At 49.6% G+C, this 15139-nt stretch overlaps 1 protein-coding gene across 6 annotated transcripts in view; it reads right to left on the reverse strand.

Moving 5' to 3' along the window:
- Positions 1 to 281: 281 nt before the first annotated feature.
- Positions 282 to 15139, reverse strand: part of EBF1 (EBF transcription factor 1) — a 470411-nt gene continuing 455553 nt past the window's right edge. For 5 of the 6 annotated variants that reach the window (XM_075541905.1, XM_075541904.1, XM_075541903.1 and 2 more), the window contains exons 15-17: positions 12141 to 12335; positions 11764 to 11831; positions 282 to 2067 (exon numbers count right to left, since the gene is read on the reverse strand). In XM_075541905.1, coding sequence (XP_075398020.1) covers positions 2053 to 2067; positions 11764 to 11831; positions 12141 to 12335 — 278 coding nt within the window. In that variant the 3' untranslated portion in view covers positions 282 to 2052. The remainder of the gene's footprint in view (positions 2068 to 11763; positions 11832 to 12140; positions 12336 to 15139) is intronic. The other variant, XM_075541906.1, reaches the window with a different exon arrangement.

Below are 15139 nucleotides of genomic sequence, written 5' to 3' on the forward strand. Positions count from 1 at the left end.
AGAAAGAAAGTATGTTCATTGATTTCTATGAAGTTTCTCCCCCGAATTTAATGCACAAAATGCGTCACTCCAAAGGGAGAGATTCCATGCATATTAATAGAGTAAAACAGTATTAGTTTTTTTGTTTTTTTTTGTAAGCTTCCAAAGCAAAGGATACATTTTTTTTAATCGACAGAACTAAATGCTACAAGAATAATATGCTACTATTTTTTTTGCCATACATTGGGGGGGAAAAACTTCTTAACTTACAAATAATACAAAAATAGACAATGGATTTTGGGTAGAAATAAAAAAATTGAAGCATGGTTTAAAACAATACTAAAAATAACTATAAATGAAACCTTTAAAAATCACATTAAAACAGCTAATACAACTGTAGGTGACCAAACAAATACGCATCTTTTCACAGAGCAAACACACAATAAAATAAACTGGGAGGGGAGGGGAGGGGGAGGGAGGGAAGAAGGGGAAAAGCAATGTACAAATTCTGAAGATAAATACATTATTTATATGGATATTTTACAAAATCCCCTTTAAAACAAAAAAAAGCCTTTTAATTAATGACGCAAATATGTGCAAGCTAAAGGTAGTGAGCTTTTTTTTTCTTTTTTGCAAAATATGCAGTAAAATCTTTTTGTGATCTTCAAAAACTGTCTTAAGACGTTAAAATGTATAAATAGAACAACAACTTTGGCAAAAAATCACAAAAGATCTACAGTATTTATAACTACATACAAAAACACAACAGCAAAGGAAAAAAGACCGGGGACGCGCATCCTCAGAGCTTTGCTGCATCTATTCAGTTTTTTAAGAACACTTCCCAGATATTGAGAGCAAACTTCCCATTGAACAGAAAACTAAAGTTCTGGAGGTCTCCTCCTTCCTTCCTATTTCCCCCCTCCCACCCCATTTCCTTTTCCTATGAATTCCAAAGCATGTCGCCTGTGGCAGTGGCCTCTCTCCCTTACAAATGGACAGGGGTCCACTGGTACAGGCGCGCTCCTGCGTGGGAAATCTGAAATGCGGCCCTGTCGCCCTCCTTGGCTTTGAGCTTTGGGAGTCCCCGGCCCACGTTAGCATTTTCTGCTTGCATGGTGGGCTTGCACGAGTGAGATTTTGGCTTGGTGACTGCGGGGCTGAACGTGGGACTCCGTGCCTGGACCCTGTTCCATGAAGTCCCAAGGGAGAGTCAAGGTTCACCCGCCAGTCTTGGTGCCACCAAGCTCTTCCAAAGAAGCTGGCGTCCGTGAAAGCGCGTGATACCGCTTTGAAGACACGGTCATAACCATCTGTCTGGAGGCACTGGACTTTTCTGCGTGGACGGGGAAATGTGATCGCTCACAGCGCTTCTTTCACGTTCCAGGCTCACTGCTTTACACCGTTACTTAAGACAACGAGAAGAAAGGGAGAAAGAAGCTTGCATGGCTAAGGGGTGGCATGTTAAGTTAGCTATGGAAATGCACTGGCTGAGCTAACTACCATTTGATATGCTTTAAGGCGCAAAAGCCGACCCTTCGTTTTCTAAAAAAAAACTAACTGGCATTCCTATTCTGTCCCATACAAGCTTTTTTTTTTTTCCTTTTGTAACTTTTTTGTAAATATCTCACTTCATTCTCCCTTTACACAGCTTTAAAAACATCATAAATTAAAACATGGAGTCTTTTTTATAGTGTCCCTTGGATAGAGCTTTGCGGTTTATAAAAGACCAATGATTGCAGAGTTAAGCTTAAAAAAAGAAAAGAAAGAAAACAGAAAGAAAGGAAAGAAAAAAGTGGATTTGCTTTCTATCAACACAGAATAAATATATCTCCCCGATACTTGGGAGGTACAACGTGAACCCACACCCTGCCCTTGCAGATCCCTTCCAATTTCAGTATTTGCAAGGTCGGTGATTTTGTTTGTTTAAAAATCTGCAGTTATTGTGATTCCTCTGAAAAAGGCCTGAGTTAAAAGTTCCACTCTGGGACTTGTATCAGATTACTCTCTGTAGCAGAATCCAACCTCTTCATTAATAAAATTCTTCAAGGCAATTCTTTCACATGGGAGGAACAATCATGCCAGATATCGCTGTTGAAAGAAAAGACAAATGTCAACGGTTTGCCACCCAAACTTCTCGCTGGGTGGGGGGAGGGGAGACGACACCAACACACAACACCCGCACAGGTTCTGTGAGCTGAATATGAACCACAGACGTATTCTTATTGCCTCTGAGATGAAGTCTTGTGATGAAATATAAATGTACTATATTAAAATGATAATATAGAAGCCTGTGCATGGATCTTGAAATCTTGAACAGAACAGAATATTCCCAACATCCCTCCAAATCTGATTTCAATTTTCAAACATCACTGGAAAACAGCATAGTTTGAATACCACTGAGAAAGTTGCCGCCCACAGCTTTGCCAGAGAAAAAGAGAGAATTTTGTATTTGTCACTATTTCCCCTCTTTCCCCCTTTACTTAAAAAAAAAAACAAAAAATAACCCCACAAACGGAAGAGACAAACTGGTCCATCCCATGTGCTAGAGAATTAGACAGAGCAGCCCTGGCTCCCTCCATCCCCCTGTTCATCGAGGGTTGAGCCTTCGTCTCCATCCTGGACTGGGCCAGAAGGGAAGGCGGCAACAGCAGGCAATGCACACTGGGAATGCAGAGATGGGAGGGATGGCAAGCTTGCATGGACTCTGCAGATAGCCTTCCACAGGGCCACTGCAGACCCTGCCCTGAGCATGTTCCTGGGAAACTACAAGGGAAGCTGGGGTGAAGGCCTGGGAAAGGGGGAGACAGTTCTAGCTCACCCCCAGATCTCTCCAAGTGTCCCAAGTGAAGAGGCCACCCCGGGGGGTATGTGGAGAGCTGGAATCACATACCCCAGGGCAAATGGCCCAATGAGCATGGCGAACTGGAGAAGAACAGATTGCCAACGTGTGCACCCCACCGTGCGAGTGTCCACCGCAGATTGGTAAACGAGGAAGGCGAAGCTGCTCACTAGAGGGGCACATCTGGCCTGGCAGGGACTGGGCACCTGAAGAGAGGCTTTGATTCTGTGGGGAGGGGCTGTAGGGTTGGGAGTGGGGCAGATAGGTGCCCGTCACACCGAGAAGCAGGATCCTCAGTGTGGTGAAAAAGTAGCAAACTGTTCACTGGAGATTAGTAAGCAAACACGAGGGAGGCACTGCCTACCTTGTTTATTGGTAATGGGCCCCTGATTCTACTTAGGGCTTTGTTGATTGGTGAGTAAAATCCCTTCCCCATGCACTAGCTGCACGTCCACATGAACTGGAGTGTCCCCTGCTCGAAGGTGCATGAACCAGAGCATGTAGGAGATGTCAATGAAATCATGCAAAGCGCCTAGCCTGTGTTTCCGCCCCTATGACATTCCCAGTACAAACGAGGGAGGCAAGAATGCTATGGCCAACAAGTCCACCTTGCGTGGGACACAGTGGAACTGAGCTCCCCAGAGTTGTCACGTCTGTTTTTCTAAAGCAGCCAGGCCTTTCTTTCACCGTGTCATGAACCCCACGCTGCCCCTCACCCTTTTCGACCACCCCAGGGATGCCCAGTAGGATCAGCTGTTATTAATTTGGAACTGCCACGTCTGCCAGGAAGCTACCCTGTGACCGCGTCATGTTCACTGCCTAACTTCCCTGGGCTTATTTCCTCTTCCTTCAAACAGGCACCATCCCGGATGGACGGCCTGCCTCCCCTGGAGTGTGTGTCAGCCATCGGGGCTGTCTGTAAGAACACGGAGACAGCGTGCCAACACCGCCCAACATCAAGATGGGAGGTGCCTGCTTGAAAAGCAAGTGGCAGCTAGCTTGGGCTCCCACGGCTGGCTTAGTGTCCTGTCAGGCAAGAGAATAAAAGGTCTTGCTCCCTTTACGACAGTTCTAAATTTAAATGAATGTGCTTGTCGGTGATGATTGGGTCTAGGAAGTGGGCCTCTTCACTTCTCAACTATCATGTCTGGAAGCATCTTCTCCCTGACCACCCCACCCTTGAAAACAAACATAATAAACTACCACGAGACCCCAAGTAGTTACAGGGCAGCAAGGTGAGTCTCAGAACCCTGTCCCCACACCATCTGCTTCCCTGCCCCCATTTCTGACATTTCAGATTTGATTTTTAAAAAAATTCTTTTTAAGTATTTTGCCAAACACTTTTTCCGTTAATTTTTAAGCCCATCTGTATTCACAAGGAAATTCAATCCACATGTTTCTGATTCATTTGCACGTAAATCATCCAAATGTTGTTTTTGCAAGAGCCGTTTTGCAGCCCAAAGCTCCTGGAGGCTTTCTTTGTAAGCCCCCATAAGCCTTTTTTCTTAGAAACAGGAAGTTGTCTCTTGCCAAATGCAGGTCAAATTAAACCCCCTAAGATTTGGGATCCCTTGGAAATGCTGCCCCCCACCCCCACCCCCACCCTTGGGATTCAAGTAGTCCTAGATGGGATTCTACCTGCCAGTGCATAATTTCCCGGGAGCCTGGCATTGAGAATACAAGATGATGTGGCTCCTAAGATGAGGGGAGGAGGGTCTCTGCAGTGTGTCGGTGTCCCCTAAGGAGCCGCTCATGCAGGCTGGAGGTGGGTGTAGACATCCTTACTGAAGGCAGGACCATCTGTGCAGGTTCCTTGTGGTTCCGCTGCCTTACCCCTGGGTCTACTCAAAGTGCCTGTCCTGGGAGGGCACTTCCCGATGGTATTGTCCAACAGCTCGGGCAGCACAAATGGGACACTCAACACAGGAGGAAGCTGACCAAATTCCTGCGAGCTTGGTGGTGGGGCAGAGCCAAAATCTATCAGCTTGACCTTGAAAACATCCCATGGGACTGGCCAAATTTAGAAATGGGATGTGTACACCAACAGTGTATGGGTAACTGAATAGGGGATCTGATTCATTAGCTACCCGTCACACTGCCACAAAAAACTGCAGTCACAGTCACAAAGCCGAGTTAGCTGCGGGGCCGGTCTAGCTCAGTCTAGAACACAGTGATCACAGCTCCAGCACTCAGGCCCGGGGCCTGGACAGTTAAGTGCTCTGGATAAGGACAGAGGGAACCCCAAGGCCAGGCCTCCAACTACCTGCTCCCACAAATGTCGGGTACAGGAAAGTCAGCTCAGAGTCACCAGCTCTTCTGAACTACTTTCAAGAAAAGTTGGGGGTGGGGGAGGGCGGTTCCTACTAGTTTTGCAACCATCTGCACGACTAGTTTCCCACACCGGGTCACTGCACACAGCAACCCTCCCCCAGCCCATGGGAGACACTAATCTCTTTCTCCTGTTCCAGAGATTTCCTCAGTCCACTCGTCCACTGTCGGATATTCCAAGACTGACTTATTCGACTCAGAATGGTTCAAAATGTATTCATCCCTGATGTAGCATGTTTCAGGAGAAAGGAGAATTTTTTTTTGAATAGGTAGATGAAATAGCCCAGTGTGTACATGTTAGCAAGTAGCTGAAATTAAGAACACCAAACAGAACCTTAAGGGCTCCTAGGAGCCGACTGGCCTGGCCTGCCTGCACGTTCCTGCCTTTCCTTGACTGGTCATCCCCCCCCCCAGAGAGTCGGACGAAAGACTGGGACTCCCCTGTGCATGGAGACCCTGACGCTCATCCAGCCTGGGGTGCGTGGTGTCGGGGGAGAGGCGTGTAAGCACTCCCTGACCCGCATCCATGACTCTACCCTCCAGATGCACAGCTCCGATGACTGACTTCTGCGAAAAAGTCTACTGTCTGTGGCCTCTGAGCGGAGGTCCTTCCAATGAGGCCTTTTTCCTAAAGGAACCCTGTTGCTCCATGAATGCAGGGTCACTCCTGATTTCGGAGGACTGCTCTCCAATCTGTGCTGCAACGGGAAGATTAACTAAGTGGGTGAGAGGGAGGAGTGCCTGAGACTCAGAAGGTTCCAGAAATGCTGCTGGCTTGCTGACTTGTCCTAGCAAGTCCGGTTGGGCCATGGAGATTCCCATGAGGCTACCACACTCTCGGGAAGCCCACGGGCCAAAGAATCACAAGACAGCATGGCTCCCCCACTTTCCCCAGCAGTCAGACAAGCCCCTGCTCTGACGGCAGCTCCGCACCAAACTATTGGCGTCAAGGACAATACCTTTTTGATTAGGGTTGCAACATTTTGCTAAGGACAAAAGGCAGCAGGGGAAGTTTTGCAGGGCCGAGGGAAGCTGGAGTGTGTGCGTGGAATCCTGTCTTCCCCGCACATCACCAGATGTGTCAGAAGCATGAGCTCATCGGGCATAGTGGGGAAGAGCTTGCACAGGCTGAACATATGCAAGAGACAAAGACAACTGCTCAGGATTTACTGCCTGCCTGCAGGGTCTCCGGAATGCGGTGGGACCACCAGCCCCAGCTGCCACAAGGTGGAGAGAGGGAAAAAACAACAACAAGATCAATATGCGGGTGCGGGGTCTGAGGCATGAGTGACTTTTTAAATTTTGCACTCACTCCCCACCCCCTCAGCCTCCCCTCCCACTCCCACCCCGCCTCTCTCCCTCCACACACCCACCACAATTTTCATTGCAGAGATTGTCCAGAACATGGTTAGGATTTCGAACCTGAAACTTTAAATGGGTGGAGTAGCGAGGCAGGGATTCTGGTGATGCCGTTGCCCCCCTCTCTCTTGAGTAATGAAGCCCTTTGAGGCCTGCCACCGCTCTGAATCCAGGCCCACAGAGTGGGGTGAAAAGGGAGAGGGCGCAGCCAAGCGCAATGGCTGAGCGGCATTTTGGATTGAAGTCTCTGGTCAACAAAGACCAACACAGGAGAACATCTGCAATCCGGATTTGTCGGTGGGGAAGTTTCCTCTCTGCATTGCTCTCCCTAAGTCCTAGGACAGACGCATGGGCCAAAGTTTTTCACGGCAGGTTAATTGGTCTTCGAGTCAGGAAGAAAGTTCTGGGACCAACTAAGTGTAGAAAGCTAAGCTAAGGGGGGGTGGGGGAGTGGTCGTTACTTTGCTGCAAGACGTCTTGGCACCTTCACTGAGCTATGTGTACTGTCTGTCTCCAGGGGAGGGGCTCCAGCAAGCCATATTTGCCAAGACTGAGCATAACATTTTTATTTTGATAAAACATCTTGTGGGGCCCCAGAGTGCTGAGGCAAGAGCTACTTTGTCCTAAGGAAAAAAAAGGGAGGGGGAGGGTTTTGGCATATGGTATATTGTCAAGGTCATATCTAGGTGGGAGAGAAAGCCTGTTCGAATCTGTCAAAATGGAATAATAAGATATCAAAGAAGGGCATCAGGACCTCCAGGTATGGCTCTCATCGCTTCACCTAAGCACTGTTGCTTGGCTCCTGGGACCCAGGATCCTGGGTTAGTGGTAACCCGGTTGCTAGTTCCTACACATTATCTGGAACCTTTCTACTTCTGCTCCTTGGTACAGGTGATCCTAGGTCCCTTCATTTAAGATGCGCCCCTCCCGAAGGTGTCACTCATGGGTGCCACTTGCCTTCATCCAAGGTCCAGCTAAAAGGCCACCTTGTCCATGAGGCTGTCTGCATCTCCCCAATATTCCTCTCCCCTCCCCGCCCACATATGTCTGCCTTGCTGCAGGTGGTGTCCCATCCCCTCCACCTAGGGGAGTGTTTGGGGGTCAGGATGCTGTACCGCCCCAAGGCCTAACTTGGTGTCTTAAATATTTTGTGAGTGTTAGCAGATGTGGTATCACCCCTCAACTCGGGGAAACTTCCTGCACAATGGGATCAGACCACTGTGGTCCACAGGGTGTTCATGGGCTGACTTTCTCAAGTAGATGAGCAGGTCTTTCTTCCTAGTCCATCTCAGTCTAGAAGCTCTGCCAGCACCTGAGCATCATCATGGAGACATACAAGCCTCCCCTGATGACAGAGAGGGGACTGTGCTGAGGTTCACAGACCAAAACTGAACACAGATCCCTACATGAAAGGTAAGAAGGTACCCCTGAGCCACCAGAGTCCCTGGCTTGACTACAAAATGGGCTTGCACAGCAGTCTTAGGTCACCTGTATTTCAGCCCTGGATCCCCCAGTTCATTAGTTGTGTAACTCTGAATGAGACTTCTTGGCTTTTCCTTCATCTCAGTTTCCACATCTGTAAAATGGGGGTGATGTGCAGCCTACATCAATGAGCAGGTGGAGGAACTAATGCAATGAGGCAGAAGGCAGGCTGGAAACAAGTCCTCATTTGCTCATTGCTGCCCCCTCTGGTGAGGCTTGGGTGATGCTTGTGGATGGGCTAGCCAAGCACATAGTAATTACATGAGGCTAAGAGAAAGTGGGTGGGAAAATGATCTCTAAGGAGTTGGCTTGAAGGATGGAAACAAAACAAAACAAAAAAGGAAAAATGTATACTTAACAGGGAGGTCTTTGAGGTAAATAAGCGTTTCAAGCACTTAAGCAGGTTAATGTGTCATCTATAATCTTGTTTACATGATCAATTTGTTTAACAAACTCCTGTCTTCCTTACTTGTCCCATCTTACTGATCACAATTCTGGATGAGGTGGGTCTAACTGAAGGAGGTCTTACAGCAGCAGTGAAGAGGAGAAGGAGGTTTCATAAAGTGCCTTTGAGATCCCTCCCCTCAAATGTTATACCGACTTGTAGGCTTTTCTATGACAGAAGCTCAGCTTATAAAAACGAAGATGCTATCATTTCTCAGTTATAACTCTGGGGGGCCATTGTCAGGAGGCCACTTTCCTCAGGGGAAGCACCAGAGTTCCCAGTAGAAGCCTGCTTAAAAGTGGTGGTGTTGGCCACCCTGCTCAGAGGGGTGTGCAGAGAGTGAGCAGGCAGTCGGAGGGCACGGGCCTGGCCTACTGCATGTGGTGGGTGTCTCAGATTGGCGCTGGGAAGAAGGAAGTAAAGGAAGACACCTATGACCGATCTATTTGTCACAGGGTCACGTCCTCCTCCTGGCAGCCCCAGATGGGTCCAAGAAGAGCTGTGCCTCACAGGGCTTCCGATGGCTAACGTTTCAGAAACAGAGAAGCAGGGCTTTCTTCTAAGGTGCTTCTGCGGGGACTTGAACCTCCAGCCTTTTGGTTAGGAGTCCATCACGTTCATCCTTTGACCCACCCGGAAATTCCTTAGAGTAGAAGCTGTCAGTTAAATTTGACCCTAATTTTTCTACTCAGACCTCCACTACCATTAGGCCCTAAAAGTCAGGATAGTGCTAGAAAAAGAACAGCCACCCCCACCCCTCCACACACACACACCTGCTGCCCCAAATCCCAGGATCAGGGCATGGGGAAAGGGAACATGCAGGGACAGTTCCTTGTATACTAGTTCAACTGGAGGTAAGAGCTGTGTCCTCCACAGCTAACAAGCCCAGCACAACCTGTGTGCCAGAGAGAGACCCCGTTCCCACCTATAAAAGAAATTGTGGAGAGACAGACCATGCTCAGCAGAGGAGGGAGCTCGCCAGGCCTTTAGAATCTGTCCAGAGCAATGCAGACTTTGGGTGTGTTCCTGCCTTACAGCCTAATGGTCACTTCAAACATAAGCACACACACGGGTCTCTACAGTATCAGAAGGGAGATGGTTTGAAATTCTGGGCCTAGCCTTTATTTTCAGTTCCTTGCTCTGTCTCCTAGACCCACAAGACATGAAAACATAGTATAAAAAATAAAAACCATTGCTATTGAGTCCATTTCACCTCATAGCAACCCTAGAGGGCTGGAGAGACCTGTCCATATGCGTTTCAGAAGCAGATCATCTCACGGGTGGGTTTTAACCAACAACCTTTCAGTTTGCAGACCAACACTTAACTCACTGCACCACCAGGGATCCTTGAGCTAGAGCTCCTGGCCTTGAAATAGCAGGGGGTCTTCTTCTCACAGACTCCCACTTGGCTGTTGACTAAGAACCCCAGCCTGTCTCGTTTTTCATGTCCAATCGATTCTGAGAGGCAGCCCAAGGATGACTGATGTGTGCTCCCGTGTGTGTTTAAGGCCTACCTATTGAAGTGGCATCCGAGGGCTGATGCGCATGCTCTGTGGCACTCATGTGCTGCCTGAAAGCGATTCAGACCCACCAGCCAGTCCTCAGGGAAGAGATGGAGGAGTCTGCTCCCATAAGGATCCTGAGTCCAGGAAATCCTACGGGGCAGATCTGGTCTCTCCTGCAGGCTCTCCGGGAGTCAGGATCGTCTCGAAAAGCGCAGGCTGGCTCTGTGGGTGGAGTGGCACTTGGATGTGGCCTGCAGTATGCCTAGCTGAAAAAGCGTCAGACTCGCATGAATAGGCAGCTCCCTTTGTGGGGTGGACATTTCCTGTCATGAATAATACTGCCTGACAGGCCCTACAGTCAGGTCACTTTCTTCTTCCCACGAAGAAAAGAGATTTGCCAGTGTGTGTCACTGAGTGGGGATAGGGGGGCGGTGAAGTATTGGGACATTAACCTCGAGGTTGGCAGTTCAAGCTCACCAGTGGAGAAAGAAGAGGCAGTCTGCTCCTGTAATGATTTGCAGACTCAGGAAGCCACGAAGCAGAGCTCCTCTGGCCTGTGGGGTCACTAGGAGTCAGAGCACACTTGATGGCAGTGAGCGGGTCAGTGTGTGGCATGGGCAAGAAGCCCAGTGTGGCGCTGGCTTGTGGCTGTGCTGGGAAGACCTGCGGCCGTCTACTGAGGAAAGTTACCAGGGGGCTTTCAAGAGGCACAAAGTGGAATCCCATTGCTCTCATCTCTGACCGGGACAGTCACTAGATGTGTGATCATGGTCAGGCTGGGCCGCGATTCTGTCATCTATCCATGGGAACAGGGTTGCCAGGAGAGACCAGAGAGACCACTGATGTAGCATCCAGCATCAGCACCACATGCATCCTTAAGTGTGAACACCAGTGCCTGCCCTCCCGGTTCCTCTGTGACCCCCGCAATGTTCACCAACAGAACGTGGAGAGTAGGCTATGGAAGGAAGATTCCTGGGAGTCATAGCCCGCAGAAGCCAAGAGCGCAGACCCTGGGGGCTCCCAGAGGGTGGTGGAGAGGGGCTGGGAGGTTTCCGCTCATCTCCACCATGTCACGGCTATGTCTGTGAGCAGCTATCGACTGCTTCTAAGCTTGAACTCTACCCACATGAGCATAATTCTTGTGCTTCATCCGGAACTGGCGAGGACTAGCCAGGACAAAGCTTGGCCAGCCTGTCGCATAGTGCCTGGAATCATTAAGGGCTCATTAAATGGTTGCTGATTATCTCATCAATCTCATTGCCCCCCACCCCCACCCCCACCCCCACCCCTGGCTGTCTGTTTTTGGGTGTGTGTGTTTGCACACTTTGAGTAATCAGGGTCTTAGAGAGGAAAGCGGGCATGAAATTCTGAGACTGCATTTAAGGGCAGCTTCTGCCACATATCGGCTATCAGACGTCAGCACTGTGACCTCTCTAACCTGTTTTCCCACCTGTGAAATGGGACCCCTGAGTACTTCCTCACATCTGCCGCTAAGGGGAATGAATGAGAGTGAACGGATACGCGTGACGGCATGGTGCCAAGCAAGTTAAAAGGATAATCAGAACGATGGACTCCTGTTTTAACATGGTGGGTTCTTCTCCCCTTCTGAGGACTTCAGAAATCAACACCATGCTTTTGATTTAGCTTGGTGGGAAAGAGCTGGAACATTTTCATAGAAGCCCAAAAGGTCTTGTGAGATTTGGGGATTTCCAGCCTCTGGCAGTGAAAGGCAGGGCTCAGTGGGACTATGGGCTGCTCCCCCGCTCCCCACCCAGCACAAGTTCACTTGGACACAAGCAACAGCAAGGGAAGGATGAGTGACCTACTTCAGGAGAAGGCCAGTCCCGGGGAGACCCTGCAGTGGAGAACTTGCTAGAGTCCACAAAAGACTGGTCTGATAATGGCGACAACAGGGAATGAGAAAGGAGAAAAGAGAAACGGAGGCATTAGTAAGTGGAAACGCTAGTCTCCGGCACACCCCCTGAGCCAGTGTCGGAAGGAAGCTGCCTCTCCCATGAGCGGAATTGCTGGAGCCAGAGAGAGGGCTGGTCAGGCAGCGCTCACCCAGGAGGGAGGCTAGGGCCAGGGCACAGACAGCAGACACAAAGGCCATGGAGGGCCCAGAGAGGCAAGCAGCCAACAGAGAGGCCCTGAAAAGGAGTGACCAGACCAGGGGCTCTAGGTGAATGGAGCCTGAGCTTACCTTGCAGGCTGTTCCCATTGGTGCTGGTGCAGGTGGGAGGCGGGGAAGTCTGGGGTCTGACAACTGGCGCGAAAGCACTCTTCTGTTTCACAGCGGAGACCATGTTGGCTGGTGAGAAGGAGAAGATGCCGGAGGAGCTGCTGCAGTTGGAGGGGAGGCTTGTGGAGGAGGCCATGGTGGGGCTGGATGGCACAACTACAAGGGGCAAAGGGAAAGGAGGTGTCAGCTCGGCTCCCCGCTGTGCCTTCTGAACAGGCCACCCAGCTCAGCAAACCCTTCTGGCCAGAACCTGTCCGGCCTGACAGCATCTTCGGCAGACTGGCTGCCTTCAGCGCGCCTTGCCTGCATGCACTGCATCTTGCCATCGCTGATCGCGGGCCGGTGGGCCTTTCTGATAGGAGGCGAGGATGTTAACCTCTTGTCATGTTCTCCCCCACCTCTGCAAAAGGTGCCTCCAGAAAGAACAAGAAAAGGCCTGCGCACCGACTTCAAAAAACTCAAGAGTTGAAAACCCAGTGGAGTCCCGCTCTCCTCGGACACCCAAGGGGTCACAGTGAGTCAGCATCAACTTGAGGGCCACTACATGCCAGGCAGTGTGCTAGGCAGAAGTGCACTGCACCCTAACAAGGGCTGATTCTCACTCCCCGGGGACAGAGTGTTTCTGAGGCTGTGGCTCTTGATAGAAGAAGACTGCCTCATCTTTCTTCCTTGGTAGTGGCTGGTGGGTTCAGAGCTCCGATCTTACAGTTAGCCGCTCAACACTTTACCTCTTGTGTCTGGCTGCCTTTCCCATTACTGGCAAAGGTGAGAGGATAACTCAGTGGAGGTAGGGCAGGGAAGTGGTTGGTGCTGGTGGTCAGAGAAAGCTTCTCAGAGGGACGCTCAGGAGGCACTTCAGGTAGGGCCTAAACTGAGGCCCCAGCAAAGGGGTTGGGCTCTGCCAGACAGGCAGTGGTCAGCTGGAGAGGGAATGAGATAGAAGAAAGGGGAATTGAAGGTCTCCAACTTAACATACAGGAGCCTGGGTGGCATAGTGGTTGTGTGTTGGACTGGTAACCAAAAGGTCAGCAGTTCAAAACCACCATTGCTTTGTGGGAGAACTATGAGGCTTTCTACTTCTGTAAGGCATAGTTACAGTCTCCAAAGCCCACGGGGACAGTGCTAGCCTGTTCTTTCGGGTCACTCTGGACTCAGAATAAACTTGGTGAGTTTGGTTGGAGTTTTAACTTCATGTGCCAGTTGATACGTGTGTGTGTGTGTGTGCATCCTGATTCTCTGTACTATGCTGGCATTCCTTAAGGATATGTCTCCACAAGAGAGACAGAGGCAGGGAGGTCAGTGTGTGCGCTGCGGCGGGCGTGAAGCTTTTGTGAAAAATGCAGACTGCAGTCAGAGCTCCAAATTCTCCTTTCCCCCAGGGAGCCTTACACAAATGTTTGTGAATTAGAAAATTCAAGGACAGGAGCTTTATGCAAACACTCGCAGTCCCGTGTTGGCAGGGATGAGCAACGACGGGAGCACCTTGGCCCTCAGAGGGACAGGCGCTAGCTGCAATGGGACAGGGAACAGTTTGGTCGGCGCACGCTCTCCGTGTGCATTGTCATCTTTAAGCTAAGCAGGTGTCATTGAGTTAGCTGACTCAAGGCAGCCCAATGTGTGTAAGAGTGGATCTGTACTCCAAAGGGTGTTTGAAGGCTGATGTTTTGGGAAGCAGATCTCCAGGCCTTTCTTCTGAGACACTTTTGGGTGAATCAACCCTCTAAACTTTTACTAGCCTCCTAGCACGTTAGTCATTTACTCCACCCAGAGACCCCTTTGTCATTAAATGTTGGCTAAGGATCTTTCATTTGTTTTAGGCAACTCCTCTTCCCACAGGCTCACCTGACCTTCTCTGCATTTCCCAAGGAAAGGAGGGCGCGCAGCTCTCAGCCCCTGGTCCAAATCCTCCTTCATGTCTGCCTCATCTCATAAGCAGTGTACACTGCTTTGCCATCCACAGGCATTTTCCTGCCCTTTTCATTCTCTGTCGTTGACTTAGACCAGCATTTTTTTATATACCTGAACAAATGCAGCCAGCTCAGGCCCAGAAAAAGGCTTCTGATCAAGGTCCACTGCACCAAGGCCACCAGGCCAGGGCTCATACCCAGATTCAATACATCTACACTCAGCCTGCCTGCCAGGGGCAAAGGCCCCTCCGCCAAAGCCCTGAGGAGGCTGCTGAGGTGGCCTTGCCCCGGCCTGCGGCTTTGGAGAGGTAGGGAAGTAGGACTCCAATGGGCCTTGGGCAGCAACTGCCCTAAGGGGGAAATGAGTCCTGGTGAGGGGACCCGGCACTGAAACCCCAAGGCACCAAATGCTTCACGGAGCAGAACCCGGCGCTCCCATCCTTGCAGTTTTCACAAACAGGCTCCAAACTGTACTTTTTCTTTTAATGAGGCCAGCATTTTTATACATCTCTTAGGATTTGTAAATGTGAAAATACGCTCAATAATAACATCCATTTAAATTGCAAAACTCATGCACTGGAGGTTTGATTTTTAAATATTCGCAGACTTGAAATCCTGCTGGTTCACTGAGGAAGGCAATTAATCTCGTTGGCAAATGCGATCATTATGTGTATTTAGAGGTGGGGAGCTGGGGGTGGCGCGGTGAGCAGAGGAAGGGGTGAAAAATAGTCCAGGAGCCCCATTTGTTACAGCATTATTAGTTACCAGCCACCACACCAGCTAGTGTGGTGCACCAGTGGAATGTCTTATTTTATATTTTTATCCTGTTTGGAATTTTTCAACATGAGTGGTTTATGAATAATTAAATATTATGGAGGCAAAAATTCAAATCAGCTGAGCTTTGTGTTTATTGTTTTATTTGCATTTATGCAGATAAAACCGTCCCATCTGAGGGCCTCTTTGAGAATTTAATAGTAGATTCGTGAGCACTGAGGAAATCAATTAATGGAAATTAAATGTTGGAAGTTTCACAGGCTGACAGATGCAATCTCA

Source organism: Tenrec ecaudatus, chromosome 2 (assembly GCF_050624435.1).
Source record: "Tenrec ecaudatus isolate mTenEca1 chromosome 2, mTenEca1.hap1, whole genome shotgun sequence".
Lineage (NCBI taxonomy): Eukaryota > Metazoa > Chordata > Mammalia > Afrosoricida > Tenrecidae > Tenrec > Tenrec ecaudatus.